Source organism: Paroedura picta, chromosome 15, assembly GCF_049243985.1.
Source record: "Paroedura picta isolate Pp20150507F chromosome 15, Ppicta_v3.0, whole genome shotgun sequence".
In the NCBI taxonomy this organism is placed as follows: Eukaryota; Metazoa; Chordata; class Lepidosauria; order Squamata; family Gekkonidae; genus Paroedura; species Paroedura picta.
This window is the reverse complement of record NC_135383.1, coordinates 13,673,560-13,690,221: the sequence shown is the minus strand read 5'-3', so window position 1 is coordinate 13,690,221 and position 16,662 is coordinate 13,673,560. Positions and strand designations below refer to the sequence as shown.

Here is a 16,662-nt window from a genome sequence, read left to right as displayed (position 1 = left end):
TTGGTGTAGTGGTTAGGGGCACAGGTTAATCCAGGAAACTCGGTTAGATTCCCTGCTCCTCCTCCACATGCAGCCAGCTGGGTGACCTTGGGCCTGTCACAGTTCTCTCAGAGCTCTCTAATTCTCACCTACCTCACAGGGTGTCTGCTGTAGGGAGAGGAAGGGTCGGTGATCGTAAGACGCTTTGAGACTTTCTGGTAGTAAAAGCACAGAACAAAAAACAACTCTTCTTATGATTCCACAGTAATCTGAAATAGAGAATTCCTTTTTTCTTTGTCTCTGCCAGCTTTTCATGTTTCAGATTTTGGCCACTGGCTTTTCTGTCCCTCACAAAGACGGTGTTTCAGGGGCAATCTCCCTCCCCGTCTGATTTTGCATATCCTATCAAACCTAAGGCAGAGATGAAATGATGCATATCTCTCTGTGTGCGCATTTGGGATTAAAATAACCCTTGCCACAACTATGCAAGGCGCAGTGTCATGAAGAGGAGGAAGCCCTGGAAACCAGATAGTATACAGTGCTTTCAGAGAGGCAGGTGGGGACAATTAGCAGCACCTCGCAACCTGACAAACTGAACAGAAGCACAACCTGGGGCGTAGCACCTCAGGCCGGGTAGAAGGAGCTGCAAGGGAGGGAAGTGGAAGTGGCGGAGGGTGAATTAGCAGGGGTGCTGTGGTGACGTCTGCGATAGGTTTCCTTAGCTCTTGCATCCCTGATTGGCTAGGATCCGCCGGGTGCCTAGCCCAGAAGCATGGCCCTCACCCTACATTGGCTTTGCCTAGCCCTCGCTGTCCTAGGGGCGTGGCCAAACTGGATTGGCTACGAAGCACCATGGGAGGATTCGGTTCTCCCGGTGCTTCCTGATTGGTTGGGAGCAATCTATGAAGACGTTTGCAAGCAACAGAAGAACAAGTATATTAACATAAAGCCTTTTTCTGATGCAATGGGGTGTTTTGGGGGAGGAATAGAACCTCTGTGTCTTCCAGAGCAATCATTTTACTCTGAAAAAGGCAATGGGGATTCTTGGGGATTAAGAGAATACATTCTGGCCAATTTTCTGTCTGTCTGTCTGTCTGTCTGTCCAGTGTCTTCAGTGTCTTGTTTAAGACCAGCAAAGTTTTATTCAAGGTATAAGCATTAGTGTGCATGGACATTCTTCTTCAGCTTGTATCTGGAGAAGCGTGCATGGACGTGAAAGCTTACACCTTGAATGAAACTTTGTTGGCATTAAAGGAGTCACCGGACTCCCACTTTGTCCTGAAGCTTCAGACCAACACGGCTACGCACCTGAATTTGTCTGTCTTCCTGTCTGTCTTCGTCACCATCATCTATAGCACAGTTTTTTGATATGAACACTCTTATAGGATTGGGCTAAACTCATGGCTGCTACTGAAAATGGCATCCCTGTGTCCCAATTTCCCTTTCCTAAACTGGTGCCCTTACTGATGCATTTCCCCCAACTGGGAAAATAGCATTTCCCTGAAGCCATCTGAGCTCAGGGAAAAGGTACAGTACATAGGGCTTAGCACTGCATTCTCTTTGCACTGTGGTCCTTCCAAATCACTCCTCCATGAGCCCAATATTAAAAAAAAAAAAAACAACCACAGGGAACTCTCTGGTCAAGGAATTCCTGGGGTCCTTCTGGTTTGTTTCTGTGGTTAATGTGGAGTATGAAACATAAGCATCACATGGCACTAAACGTTTGCAAGGGATCAGACCAAATGATTTTGATTTTGATTTTGAATTTCCTGCCTCTCCCCATAGGCTCGTGGCGGGTCACAATAGTCTTGTCCCCATTGAAAGACTTTAAAACAATCTGAGAATCTGAGAATCTCTCTGTAACCCATTCATAGAATCATTGAATCATAGAATAATAGCATTGGAAGGGACCTCATGGGTCATCTAGTCCAACCCCCTGCACTATGCAGGACACTCACATTCCTTAGTTATGTACTCAAATTGCCCCCCCCCCTCGCCGGGTAATGTCGAAATGCTACAAAAGTGATTTATGTGTGCCTCTCCTTTTAGACTATTCAACAAAAGCTATATCAGCTTGATTCTCTTGTTTTATGAAACAAAAGGACGCTGCTTAATTATTTTTTTAAGGTAATTTCATTTCTGCTTGGGAAATTCCCCGTTTACACTTTAGTTGTTTATCTTTATTTCATACAGTTCTTAAAAAAAACAAAACAGCTGTATAGTTTGCATCGGAGATGGTTTAAGTGAAAAGATTTTTGAGTAAAGGCAGAAAAATCTAAGAAGTAACTGCAACAGCTGCTCTTAAAAACATATTGCTATTTCTGTTTTGGGAAATGTAAACATCCTTTGGAGATTGCTATGAATTAGGGGATTTCACCCAGGTCACTTCTTTTGATATTGGGTTTTTATCGATTTCTTTGTTTCGTAGGTAAAGTTGTGCTGAGTCTATGGTGTATTTCACATACAGGTGCATGTTGCGAATTTACTGATGCGCAAATGACGATGAAGAACATGCTTGTTTTATGGGGGAAATTTGGGGTGAGAAACAGGGTAGCCTCCCCCCAAAGAAAAACTAATGGATTCAGTTAGTATGACGAAAGAACAAAATCGTGGAGAGTCATGGGTCAACAATCTGAGAGCGTGCCTATTGTGAACCATTCCTTGAACCTTCTGAAAAGGGTTCACTTCCCCCTTTCCTTTGACTGGCAGATTCCCATCTGAAGCCTCATCCAGTGCTTTGCCTGGAGTGCTTTGCCTGGAAAGTGTGCCCATTAAGTCTCATTAATGTCCTTCAAAACATTCTGTTGTTAACAGCCTTGCTCCTCCGGTCTTGCAAGTGGAGGGCTGCAACTTCCTTGGTAGAGCCGGTCTATCTTGTGTTGGGTTTGCCTCTTTTCCTGCTGCTTTCCTCTGATGCCAGTCTGGTGTAGTGGTTAGGAGTGCGGACTTCTAATCTGGCATGCTGGGTTCGATTCTACATTCCCCCACATGCAGCCAGCTAGGGGACCTTGGGCTCGCCAGGGCTCTGATAAAACTGTTCTGACCGAGCAGGAATATCAGGCCTCTCTCAGCCTCACCCACCTCACAAAGTGTCTGTTGTGGGGAGAGGAAAGGGAAGGTGACTGTAAGTCGCTTTGAGACTCCTTCGGGTAGAGAAAAGTGGGTATAAGAACCAACTCTCCTCCTCCTCCTCCTCCTCCTCCTCCTCCTCCTTCTTCTTTTCCTCCAGCCTTTGTCTTTCCCAGTGACTCTCATCTTCTCAGAATGTGACCAACGTACAGTAGCCTTGGTTTAGCCATGCCTTTCCCATCCTTTTGACTGTGGAGTAGCCCCCGAAATAAATTTTCAGACTTTGAGGACCCCTGGAAGGGATGTCAGCTGCCCCCCCTGAAAGTAGCACAACCACACATACCTTTTGCCCTTCTTTCACTCCCTCCTTTGCCACTGCGATAGTAGCTTTGCTTCGTGTAGGCTGGAAAGAAGGGCAGGAGCTAACTAGACAGCCTGGACCCCCATATCACACCACAGCTGACTCCCCTCCCTTTGATTTTTACCCCCACGGCCCACCCTCCAAACCCTCCAGGCAGAGGCACCCAGTTCCCTAGGTTGTGGCCAGATCCATTTCAGAAGGGGAAAGGCTGCGGAACCCCCTCTGGAGCTCTTGCAGATCAGGAGAATCTCTGGTTTAGCCATTTTAGCTTCTTGAGAAGAGTTCAGACCTGGGTTCAAATCCCCGCTCTGACTTTGAACAACCACCCTCTTGGCCTAGCCTATCCAGGTTAAAATATGGGAAGGGAATGAAACTGAAATACTTTGGCCACCTCATGAGAAGGAAGGACTCCCTGGAGAAGAGCCCAATGCTGTGAGTGATTGAGGGTAAAAGAAGAAGGGGACGACAGAGAATGAGGTGGCTGGATGGAGTCACTGAAGCAGTCAGTGCAAGCTTAAATGGACTCCGGGGAATGGTAGAGGACAGGAAGGCCTGGAGGATCATTGCCCATGGGGTCACGATGGGTCGTACATGACTTCACACCTAACAATAACAACAATGGGAAGGGATGCCAGCCTCAAGGTGGGACCGAGATCCCTCAGAATTACAGCTCATCTCCAGACTATAGAGATTAGTTTCCCTGGAGAAAACATGTGCTTTGGAAGATGGACTTTATTACACTGTACCCCACTGAGGACAGGTAGAGGACAGGAAGGCCTGGAGGATCATTGTCCATGGGGTCGCGATGGGTCGGACATGACTTCGCACCTAACAACACCCCACTGAGGCCCGTTCTCCTCTGGCTTCACTCCCAAATGTCCAGGAGTTTCCCAACCTGGATCTAACAAACCCCTACCCCAGCTCCCAGAGGTACCTGAGAATCCTAAACCTGATGCCTTTCGTCTAAGGTTGGATAGGATGAAAGTATGATAGATACGACTTCTGCGTTAGATCTACGAACATGTCTGGAGAAATCTGACCTCCAGCATTTGTCCGTCATCTCCCCTCGCACCGGGGGTAACTCCCCTCCCCTTTTAAACTTATTTGCGCAGGAAGAATTTCGAGACAGAATTTGGCAAGCTGGCCGTGGTTGTGTAAGCTGTCAGCGGTGGGATGAGACAAGACAGAGATCTGTCTCTTTTCGTGATTGTGGCTTCTCACATCACTGAGTGGGTTGGGAATGTAGTGAGTTAAAATAACAGTTTATTCAACCGCGCACCTTGACTAAAAGCAGCCTCTCCCCTCAAGCAGTATTGGCTGCGGATCGCTGCTTTTTGTCACTCTCGTACTTGACAATTTATCTTCCCGCTTTATTATGGTTTGGGACTGAGAAAGAAAAGGGGGGAAACTTGTGAGAAAAAGTGGTGCTACACGCAGGGGTGGACGCACGCTCTTCCTCACAACGCTAGAATGACATTTTGCTTTCGCCTTGTTTGGAGAAGCGCACGGTTCTTATGAAATCTTGCACACGGCGTTCTATTGGGGAGGAACGATCACTAACTTGGACGAGCTTTGCAGGCCAAACTTTTTACGTCGGCAATTGCAGAAACTCAAAGACTCAAAGGGCTTGGGTTCTTGTGCTCCATGTGCAGAACGGAGCACTGTAGCTCACGACAGAAGTATGCAGGTTGCCATATGGAGGATGGAGCAGAGTTGTTCCTTCTTGCCCCGGAGGGATGGACCAGAACCAATGGGATGAAATTAATTCAAAAGAAATTCTGTCTAAACATCCGGAAGAAGTTCCTGACAGTGAGAGCGGTTTCTCAGTGGAACAGGCTTCCTCGGGAGGTGGTGGGTTCTCCATCTTTGGAGATTTTTAAGCAGAGGCTGGAGAGCCATCTGATGGAGAGGCTGATTCTGTGAAGGCTCAAGGGGTTGGCAGGTTACAGTGGATGAGCGAGAGGGATGTGAGTGTCCTGCACAGTCCAGGGGGCTGGACTAGATGACCCAGGAGGTCCCTTCCAACTCTATGATTCTAAGTCCTAATTCTTCTGTCCATCTGGCTGGATGAGACTTTTGTGACAACAAAGAGGAGATCTGTAGTTTTATTTCCGTGCCTGGGTCAGATCCAAGTTGACTTAGCATAGGTTTTGGTCCCCACCACTCACGCCCTGGGGTAAGACCAGAGTTAACATCAAAAAGATACTGGTGTTCCTGCCCCAAAATCCACCTGTATGGAACATCTTAAGCACTCTGTATGCCCCCACCCCGCCCCACGGGCACAAATTCATTGTAATATTTTATAAGAAGAGGTAGTTATAAGTTTAAAACTAAAATTTAAAATTTGACACAGTATTTAATTCCTTGTATTTAATGATTATTGTAAGCCACCCTGAGCCCTTTTGGGGAACGGCAACGTAAATGTCAAAGAAGAAATAAAACAGTGTGCCTAGCAGCAGTGTCTCAAGCAGTCTCTGATTTGGAGGTAGGTTCTATTCTCACCATTACCTAATTTTTCCTCACAGGGTGGATGAGAAATCAGAAAGCTGAACATGGTAATGTTGAAGGGGCAGTCAACCTGTGGTCCTCCAGATGCTCATGGACTACAGTTCCCATGAGCCCCTGCCAGTGTTTGCTGGCAGGAGCTGATGGGAATTGTAGTCCATGAACATCTGGAGGACCACAGGTTGATTACCCCTGTACTAAAGAATCCAGCTAGAAGCAGTGTGATAGTGGTTAAATTTTTTGGCTTTGGCCCAGGGGGACCTGGTTTGAATTTCTACTGGGATCATGAAGATAACTACTCTTCAGGGTTGTTGTGGGGAAAACAGTGTAATAATCTAATTCCTGAAGGCCACATTTTCATGAAACTCTGGGATTTCTTGACAGCCCTGGAAGGGTTTCCAGAATGGGTAGGCATTAATTTTTTATATATTGTTAACTTTTGTTAGATATTTATCAGGTGATATGACCATATACCGTCATGTCAACACTCCCCCCACCTTCCGAAATGGCCAATGATGAGTCTGGAATGGGAGGGGCCTCAGGTGGGCGTGTCCACAGCTCTGCTTTCCAACCACATTCTGCACGATTCCGCCACTTCTGGAGTTTCTCGAAGTCTGAAAAATATTTCAGGGGGGTTTCTAAACAGTAAAAAAGTCAAGAAAGCCTGCAAGGCTTTCCATATACAGCATCCATAAAGATGGCTGGGAACAATGCATCAGGAAAGAATAACAATAATATAATACAATAATAACTTTATTTTCATGGCTCGCCCTTCCCGGTTGGGATGATGCCTTATCTCGGGGTTATGCTTGAGAGTCTTTGGACCCCTGAAGTCCAAGGGAAGGAAGGAAGCAATGTTTTGAAAAACAAACAAACCAACGAGGGAAAAAATAGTCCAATGAGCTTTTGATGGGTTGCGTTGTAACACCATTGCTCAGTGTCACAATAGGACAGAGGGGGAGAGAAAATCTGTAGTCTTTTCATATTTGGAATAATGGTCTACATTTTCCCACTCGAGGTGATTTTGTTTAGTAAATTGCTGTGACACGTAAAGAAAAATACTCCTAGCACACAGGCTCAGGTCCCTCCATGTACCACTCCTGATTTACCTAGGACGGGTGCCCCTAACCTTTTAAAATCTGCATGGCACTTTTAGAATTCTGATGCAGGGCGGTGGGTGTGTCCACTGTAGACTTTTGCCCCCAAACCAGAACATCTCCTCTTCCCAAAAATCACTGATTTGCCCTTACCCTGGTTTCTGAGAGCAGTAAAACAGGGGGAGAGGCTCCAAACCGGCGAATCCCCCGCCCCAACACTGCACTGCCACCCTGGGTGGGCATCAGGAAAGGTGCAGCGGCTAACACAGTGCCCCTTTGAGAACATTAGCAGGGGTTTCTTTAACCTTGATTGGCCCCCCGAACACTTAATCTCACTATGACATGAAGAACTGTATTAAAGGGTCGCGGTATTAGGAAGGTTGAGAACCACTGCTATAGGTGAAGATACTGAATTTGCATCACGTATAAAAGGTTGCAGAGTCCTCCTGTGACACAGAGTCGGGATTAACGTGGAGTAAGATCCTCCCCCCCTCCCTTTTAAAAGCCTGACTGAATGCAAACAGCCGTGCTTGTATTTATCCATTTTTCCATCACCTGTTTGCTGTGCTTTTCTTACGAGGCCTGCCAGAGAGCCTGGGCGAGGGCTTCCCTTTGCAAAAAACGATGTTTGTTTGAGTTGGCAGGGGCCGAAATGTCAGCGCTAGTCAAACACCAGCTGGACTTGGAGTTCCAGTTCTCCGGGAGACCTTTTTCTTCCAAATCAATGCCGGGCGGATTTAACCCTAGGCGTGCCCCCGGCAGGGGTCCCAGGTTTGTATGCATTTAAAAGTCGGCCCTGCACAATAATGCACATAGATGGCAGAGAGAAGGGGAGGGGGACCTGCATTCAAAGTGGGACAAGGTACACAGCGTTCTTCTCGCTTGTGTTGTTTATTTCTTTTGGAAACCTTCTTACTGCTTTTAAGGTGAACGTTTTCTGTGATTGCGGAGCCTGCATTAGGATGATAATGCCAGGTTGGATAATCTTAGAGATTTGGGGGTGGAGCCTAGGGAAAGGGGCATTAGAACAAGGGAGGGACTGGAGCAGGGACCTCCCCTCCCCATACCCTGCCCTCCTTGGATTCCACCCCACATCTCCAGGAATTTTCCTAATCCAGAGCTGGTTGTCGTTTTTCATCCATCGCTCCCTCTGGATAGTCCTTGTCTTGGCTATTTTCTCATTTATTTATCCTATGGCAGGGTTGCACCCAGGAAGCATATGATGATATGAAAAAGGTAGCCAAGTAGGTGGTTATGCAGGCAGATTGGGCACTCCCCCTACGTACTAATATCTAAGTTTTCAATCCGCTCAGTCGCAGCTGGGGAGAGGACAAAGAGTTCCATCACATCTCCTCAGAAAGCACAACTCTCACGTTCCTGTGACAGATAGACACTGGATTGGCGGGATGCCCCACAATCATATTTGGGACCTGGTCTTTTGCCCCATTTAAACAACAGGTCTGCACCATGGCCAAACCCTGTTCATATTGTATGGGAAGGTGGTTGTAAGTTCCTTTGGAACCCCTTTGGGTAGAGAAAAAGCAGGGTATAAAACCAACTCTTCTTCTTCTTCTCCCTTTGTTGCGTGGTGTCCGGGGCGTCTGACTGGCCCCTGTGGGAAGCAGGATGCTGGATCAGTGCTCTGATTCTGCAGGGTTGCTTTTATATGATGTCTGATACGGAACTCTCAAAATGCTCTGAAACATCAGTGCGAGGTTGTATTAACAGCAGTCATAAGTGTGGTTGCTGTGGAAACACACAAAAAGGGTTAGTGGTGGGTGTGCATCGTGGCTTCTCCCCCGCCTTCTGAAAGCTGGGGGGGGGGCAGGTGCAGCACGTGTGCATGTCTGGGATGGGATGTAGGGCAAGGCCATTTTGCCCTTCACGGGACTAAACAGTCAAGGTTAGCATCCCTGCCATCTGGATGAGTACAGAGCTGCTCATGCTGGTTCCGCTGTTGCAGATTTGCTAGCTCTCCCAGTTCTGGTTGCCAGCCTCCAGGTGGAACCTGGAGATCTCCTGGAATTGCAACTGATATCCAGGTGACTGATTTCAGTTCCCCTGGAGACCATGGCTGCCTTGTAGGATACGTCTAGGGCAGGGGTAGTCAACCTGTGGTCCTCCAGATGTCCATGGACTACAATTCCCATGAGCCCCTGCCAGCGTTTGCTGGCAGGGGCTCATGGGAATTGTAGTCCATAGACATTTGGAGGACCACAGGTTGACTACCCCTGTATTAAAGCATTTTACATTCAAATTAGTTCAAAACCACCTCTGTTGCCCCAAATACAGATGTCAGATATGGTCAAGGCTGGGCTGATGTTTTGGGCAGGGAGGGCAGGATTTTGGTGTCTTCTAACACTCAAAAAGCTCTTTTAACATGCACAAAGGATTTGGAAGTGACGTCTTTCTGAGGCTGCATCTTAAGAGGCAGGTGTTTGGTTAGGACTGGATGGACCAATTTCTAACCCACATTTTTTCCATGAGGCCTTTTGAGTGTCCCTAGCTACTCTAACCTGGTAGTCCTACCTCACAGGACTGTTGTGAGGACAGAACGGGGAAGGCAAGAACTATGCCCTGAAGAAGAAACCACAGAATAAAAATATGAATGCCAACGCAGAATTTACGTAAAGAACCGAAGAGGCTATGGCACACATTGTGGTGTCATGATGAAGAGCAATGACCTCTAATCTGGGTTTGATTCCCCACTCCTCCTCCACATACAGCCAGCAGGGTGACCTTGGGTTAGTCACAGTTCTCTCAGAGCTCCCTCAGTCCCACCCACCCCTTACAGGGTGTCTGTTGTGGGGAGAGGAAGGATAGGCAATTGTAAGCCACTTTGAGACTCCTTTGATTAGTAAAAAGTGGGGTACAACAAACCATCTGCCCTCTTCTGTCTCCAATTCACAAATCTCTAGGTATTTCCCAACCTGGAGATGCCAGTAAATCTCAACTGATTTATGGTGACCTTAGCAAGGGGCTTTTGAGGCAGGTGAGAACCTGAGGTAGTTTCCCATTTCCTTCCCCTGCCTGGTCTTCCTTGAGGGGTCTCCCACCCAAGTACCGGCCCTACTTATCTTCCAAGATCTGACAAGGTTGGGCTATACATTGCTTCTTTCCCTCTGAAAAGGGATTAATATTAAGGCGGGGGTTAATATTTCAGATTAAAAACTGTAAAGTTGAACCGTTTAAATTTCATTTAGGACAAAACCCGTTCTGATTAGAAAGCTTCTCCTGGAAGTGAACCAAAGGGATTAATTTAATCCTATTCAGCCATTCCCTTAATCCAGTTGAGTGAACAGTTTATTGTTTTTGACTACCAGATATAAAAAGGGGAAAAAAAACCCATAACACCACTGATCTATAAACAGCACACTAATTGAAATGGCAACCATCTTTAAAGAAAACTAAGGGAGCTGTAAGTAATGCCTTCAACAGTGCAAAATAGTCATTTATAAAACACCATAAATAATAAACATTAAAAAATTAAATTTGTTTTCAATAACACAACAGATGTAATACAAAAAGAAGTTCAGGCAGAAGTCCAACAGGTTTGTTCTGACTGAGTTCCAAACGAAGATCTGGTAGAAGCCACCCTGCAAAATGGGGGATTAACGGATCCTTGTTTGGACTTTAATTGGAACTAACCTGTTGGACTTCTGCCTGAACTATTTTTGCATTACATTTGTTGTAGTGTTGCACACAAATTTGCACTATCGTATGGTTATTATGATTGTCTTTAAGATGCTCTAGAATTCAGTCAAATTTTATTACAGCAGTTGCCAGCCATAACAGAAAATTATAAAACAGTAAACTTAGAATAAAAAATAATGGTTAATAAAACAGACCAACCAAGAGGTAAGAACTGTACAGCAGCAATACTTAGTTGTCTGATCTTAATTTTAAAAAACTTTTCACCCTGGAAGGTGGCGAGGGTGTTATCTCCCATAAGTTTATTTAATACAGCACTGCAGTCAGATGAAATATTTGGCAATATACAAAGTGCAATTAAAAAATTACAAACATTTTGTAAAAACAGAATAAAAAAGGGTAAAAGATACTGAAAGTTTAGCAATTACAAGTTACAGATTTAAAAAGTGTACTAAAACTCCTCTAGATTAACTATTGGTATAGCTTCAGCTGTCTTGCTTGTGGGCTATAAATCGTCAACCTGCATGACTGTGGGAGCCTTTCCACACCATAGGGGGAATCTGAGTTTTCCTCTGTGCTATCAGGGGCGTCCCTGAGTAGAGGGCGGATAAACCTGGCCCTTGCTGATGTCAAATAGGACATGTTTGATGGACTCTACCTCTGTTGATTTACAAGGGCAGAGTCTTTCAGCCATTGTGACTTTCTTAAAACGGCACAATCTTTAGAAGAAGAAGAAGAGCTGGTTCTTATATGCTGCTTTCCCCCACCAGAAGGAGCCTCAAAGCGGCTTACAATTGTCTTCCCCTTTCTCCGTGTTTTCCTGAGAGGAACATTTTGACTTTTCCTTCCTCTGATGTTCTAGGACAGGGGTAGTCAACCTGTGGTTCTCCAGATGTTCATGCACTATAATTCCCATGAGACGCTGCCAGCAAACGCTGGCAGGGGCTCATGGTAATTGTAGTGCATGAACATCTGGCGGACCACAGGTTGACTACCCCTGCTCTAGGAGATCCAAGCAAAAGGGAAGCATTGACCTCACAGACTGGGAACTTTGTGACTAAAAACCCTCCCCCAATTATTTTTGTGACTATAATATTCTTGCAAAAAAAAAAAAAAACAGTTGTCAAATGTGCATGGATTGATTCTACAGGCTGCACATTTTATCTGGCCAAAGTGCCGTGCAAAATAAACAAAACAAACATCCCCGGGGCCCGGGGATCCCGTGGAATTACAGCTCATTACCAGACTACAGTTCTCTTGAGAACATGAATGCTTTGGAGGGCAGACTCTGTCCCTGCATCTCACTGAGATCCTACCTGGGCTGCACTCCCAGATCTCCAGGAGTTGTCTAAACTGGAGCATGCAAGTCCTCCCCTCCTGCCCCCCTGCCAGTTGCCAGGGGGAACCCGGTAACCCTGCCTTGCAAAGTATGAAATATTCCTGGCATGACCCTCTGGGAGAGAGAGAGAGAGAGAGAGAGCCGGGGGTGTGGTTGAAACCTTGATGAGGAAACCGCCCTCCTTGCTGGCAGATGAATCGCCAGGGCACCCTCCCTCCCCTTGAAAGAGAGCTTTCATAACGGCCGGCCAGCAGGGATCATACAATACAGAGGTGTCAGCCTCCAATCCGCCAAGAAAGCGCAATCTTCCTGGATGGAAACATCCTGCCGTCTATTTTTAAATTCCGCTCTGGCAGTTGCAGGCGTCAGCATGGAAAAATTACGCTTGAGAGCGTCCAGTTGGAAACATGAGGGTTTGCCGGCGTGCTGATTAGCTAGCCCGGCTCTACCTGCAGGGATCAAATCCGTCTCCTCGGAGACCTTTCGTTTGTCCTAGAGGCAAGGCCAAAGGGCTTAATGGTTAGAATAATAATAATAATATTCAGTGCCTGGTTATTTTTTTTTTTTGTTTTTAGTTCCCCCCGGGATGGAACCGTTGTATCCGATGAGCAAGGGGATCGAGTGTTTTCCCTGCGGGGAAAGTTGAAAACATTTCGGCCTTTCTCATTGAAAAGGCAGCTCGGAAGGGATGCGATAGGGGTGGCCAAACAAGGGCTCTGTGGAGGTCCATGGACTACAATTCCCATGAGCCTCTGCCAGCATGATACTGGCAGGGACTCTTGGTCATTGTAGTCCATGGACCTCTGGAGAGCCAAAGTGTGTCCAGCCCTGTGACAGAGGTTCATAAAATTACCCAGAGAGAGCGAAAAGTGGCTAGAGAGAACTTTCTCCCTTTCCTAAAGTGCTGGAGCTTAAGGACTCTCCGTAGAGTTGATGGGTGGTAGATCTGGGCCAGACAAAAGGAAATCCTTCTTCAGTTAGTCTGTGGAGCTTACTGCCACAGGATGCTTCTGTGTTTAGGAAGTTTCTGTGCTGCCTCTAAAGATCCTGCTCCAAGTAGCTTACAAAGGAAAGCGAATGAAGCTGACCATACAAGTTGTAAACAGTTGAGTTGGAGGGGGGGTGGGGGGAGAACCCAGCCAGACCATAAAACTCTATTAAAAGAGTCTCATCTAGAGTGATGCCCAGTAGTTTAGGTAGCCTGAAAAGGGGTTCCAGCTCCGAGTCGGGAAATAGCTGAAGATTTTGGGGTTGGAGGTTTCAGGAAAGGGAGGAACCTTAATGGGGTATGAAGCCCTGGAGATCATCCCCCAAGGCAATTATTTTCTCCAGAGGAACTGATCTTGTCGTCTGGAGATCATAGTGGGAGATCTCCAGGTACCACCTGAAGGTTGGCATCCCTAGGATGGCCTAAGTCCATGGGCAGAGAGTTCCGAATAGCCTTGAGACCTAAAAGAACCCTCCATTTTAAGAGGTTGTGTGCCTCCACATGCTAGTTTCAAGGATATGCAACTACCAGAGGACTTGGTTTCTTTAGCAAGGTTGTAGGCCTTCAAGGTGCAGCTAGATTTAGCATTCTTAATGACAAGTTGAAGTATCTGCTTTGCATGCAGAGGGTCCTGGGTCAGTTAGAGAGCCTCTGCTGAGCTGAAGAACGTGGTCTTTCCTGGCATAAGTCGGCTTCTTTGAGTTGAAGGAAAAGCATGGCTGTGAGATGTTGCATAGCGTGAGTTGCACCCAAGTCTATAATTCATCTCTTCCCCTCTCCCTTCTTCTCTTTCCATGGCTGATGTCTCCTGTCCAATCGGGAACCGACAGAACTCCCTGCTGAAGAAGGTAGGTTAGATTTTTTTGGCCAGGTTTTATCAACAAGGGCCATCTAGAGGCGCTTCCAAAATCCTCACCTGTCTACTTTCAACCTTTCCTGCTAGGCAAGTCGCTCTTTGAGCTGGTGGTAGAACAGTTCGAAGACCTCCTCGTTCGCATCCTCCTCTTGGCTGCCTTCGTTTCATTTGTAAGTACCTGCACGAACCTCTGTGCCTTGGGATTCCAGCGTCTCACGGTGGTTACAGCAAGCTTTCTCAACCAGGGTTTCATGAAACCCTGGTGTTTCTCAATAGCCCTGGAAGGGTTTCCCAAACGAGAGGGAGTTAATTCATTTTTAATATATTTTTAAAATTTGTTAAATATGTATTGGGTGATATGACCACAGATGGTCCTGTCAACCAGTGGTAGTCAACCTGTGGTCCTCCAGATGTCCATGGACTACAATCCCATGAGCCCCTGCCAGCATTTGCTGGCAGGGGCTCATGGGAATTGTAGCCCATGGACATCTGGAGGACCACAGGTTGACTACCCCTGCTCTCAACCTGCCCTCTCCTCCCAAGGTGGCCACTGATGGTCCTAAAGGGGGTCAGTAGGGTAGGGGCCCTGGCTGGATATTATGTTCCCAATGATATTCTGCATGGTTTTGCCACTTCTGGGATTTCCCGAAGCCTGAAGAATGTTGCAGGGGTTCCTCAAGGGTAAAAGAGTTGAGAAAATCTGTTTTAGGGAGTCTGACTCAGTAGTAGACCTAGGTTGAATCCTTAAATTCTTGCATTTAGGGTTGCCAGATCTAGATAGGGAAATATGTGGAGATTTTAGGGGTGGAGCCTGGGGAGGGTGGAATTTGGAGAAGGGAGGAGCTTCGGTGGCATGTGATTAGGGATGCCAGTCCTCAGGTAGGGCCTGGGGATCTCCTGGAAGCTCTTCTCCAGGCAAGAGAGATCAGCCTCCCTGGAGAAAATGCCTGCTTTGGAGGGTGGATTCCATGCCATTATCCTCCACATTCCCTCCCTGCCCCAGATCTTGCCCACTCCTGGCAACCTTAGGTGTAACGCCATGGAATCCACCTGCCGTTTTCTCCAGGCGAACTGCTTTCGGTCTCCTGGAGGTCACTTGTAACTCAAGGAGGTCTCCAGGCACAATTTGGAAATTGGCAACCCTACTTGCATTGCAGGTGCTGGGGAAAGACCGTCCTCTGCTGGAGCCCCTGACCTTGGGGAGCAGGCAACACCAAGGGAATCTTACCATTTTGATGGGTTGTTAGATGACCAAGGGCTGGTGGGGTGGCCAGGAAACCCACAGGAGAGATTTCCTAGCTTAGTGGCTGATTTGCAGGCAGCAGAGGCTACTTTGACATCTCGGGCTGAAAGATTAAAGGCTGCAGGGGACGTTTCTCTGCCCATGACCCTTGACAGCATCTGCCCATGTGAGGAGACGAGTCTGAGCTAGACGGGCCCGTAGTTGGATCATCCTCGAACGCTCAGAGCCCAAAACCATCCAGAATGCCTCAAGACACCTCCCAGACGTTAGCTCTGCCTGTCCGCAGATTCTATTTTGAGCCGCCCATCTGGTCAGCCTCCTCGGATGAGTCAGTAGAGGCCTCCAAGCTTCATCTGTGTTTCTCGGGCTTTTTGGGCGTCGCGCTGGTCTCCTCGGCATGCGATCTTGTGCCGCTCGCTTGTGACTGTGAGGACACGGTAGAAAGGATCCGATTGTGCCATTCGATGACCGCGGGGACTTTTGTGGGAGGGAAGAATCAACGTGGGGAAAACTTCCCAAGCAGCATTATTCTATTATACCGACCTGTTTTATGACTCATCTCCCACATGGATCTAGCTTAGGCCCACTGTTGGGGACCGCTGAATCTAAGTCTGGTCCGATGGTGCATAAGAATTTTACGAAGAGCTCTGCTGATCATCTTCGCCAGCATTTTGCCAACTTGATCTGCCCAAGGAGCCCCCAAGTGGGTCATGAAAACAACCTTCTTCCTTGGTCTCCAGCTAAATCACAGATAGACTCTCTCTGAACATGGAGGTTCCATTCTCAGCTGTCATGACCAATGAGTCCTGCTTGGCCAGCCACGTGCTTTTCAGATACACTGTCCCTGAACATGGAAGTTCCATTCCAAGCTATCATAACTAATAAGAAGTGCACAGGCAGGGCAAGATTTATTGTAAACCTGCTCGTAATATTGGAGGCCTGCTTGTGGGGAGCAGCTGTGAAGAAATCATCAATCAAATTAAAAAATAAGATGGAAAGAGCTTCTGACTCTGCAGGTTTCGCTTGGCCATTGCCCTCACAATCCTTATAGAATCATGGAATCATAGAGAAGAGTCATCTAGTCCAACCCCTTGGTCATTGCAGGATTAGCCTAAAGCATCCATGATAAGCATCTGTCTAGCTGCTGCATGAAGGCTGCCAGTGAGGGGGAGCTCCCCACTTCCTTAGGCAGCAAATTCCACTGCTGAAATGCCCTGTGAATCCCCCCCCCCCCAATATCAAGCCAATTCTACACATAGTTTAAAGCCATTCCTGCGGGTCCTCTCCTCTGCTGCCAACAGGATCTGCTTCCTGCCCTCCTCCAAGTGACAGCCTTTCAAATATTTCAAGAGAGCTATCCTGTCCCCTCTCAACCTCCTCTTCCCCAGGCTGAACATCCCCAGGTCCCTCAGTCTTTCCTCTTAGGCCTTGGTCCCCAGGCCTTGGATCATCCTTATTCCTCTCCTCTGCACCCTCTCAATTTTGTCCACGTCCTGTTTGAAGTGAAGCCTCCAGAACTGCGCACAGGATTCCAGGTGGGGTCTGACCAATGCGGTATACAGCAGAACTGCTGT

General features: G+C 47.2%; 1 protein-coding gene across 1 annotated transcript in view; it reads left to right on the top strand.

Annotated features, from left to right (window-relative positions):
- The window catches only part of ATP2A3 (ATPase sarcoplasmic/endoplasmic reticulum Ca2+ transporting 3), an 88,699-nt gene that overhangs the window by 23,520 nt on the left and 48,517 nt on the right, over positions 1-16,662 (top strand). Inside the window, exons 2-3 of the mRNA XM_077311143.1 lie at positions 13,820-13,837; positions 13,933-14,015. Of these exons, the coding sequence (XP_077167258.1) occupies positions 13,820-13,837; positions 13,933-14,015 (101 nt within the window). The remainder of the gene's footprint in view (positions 1-13,819; positions 13,838-13,932; positions 14,016-16,662) is intronic.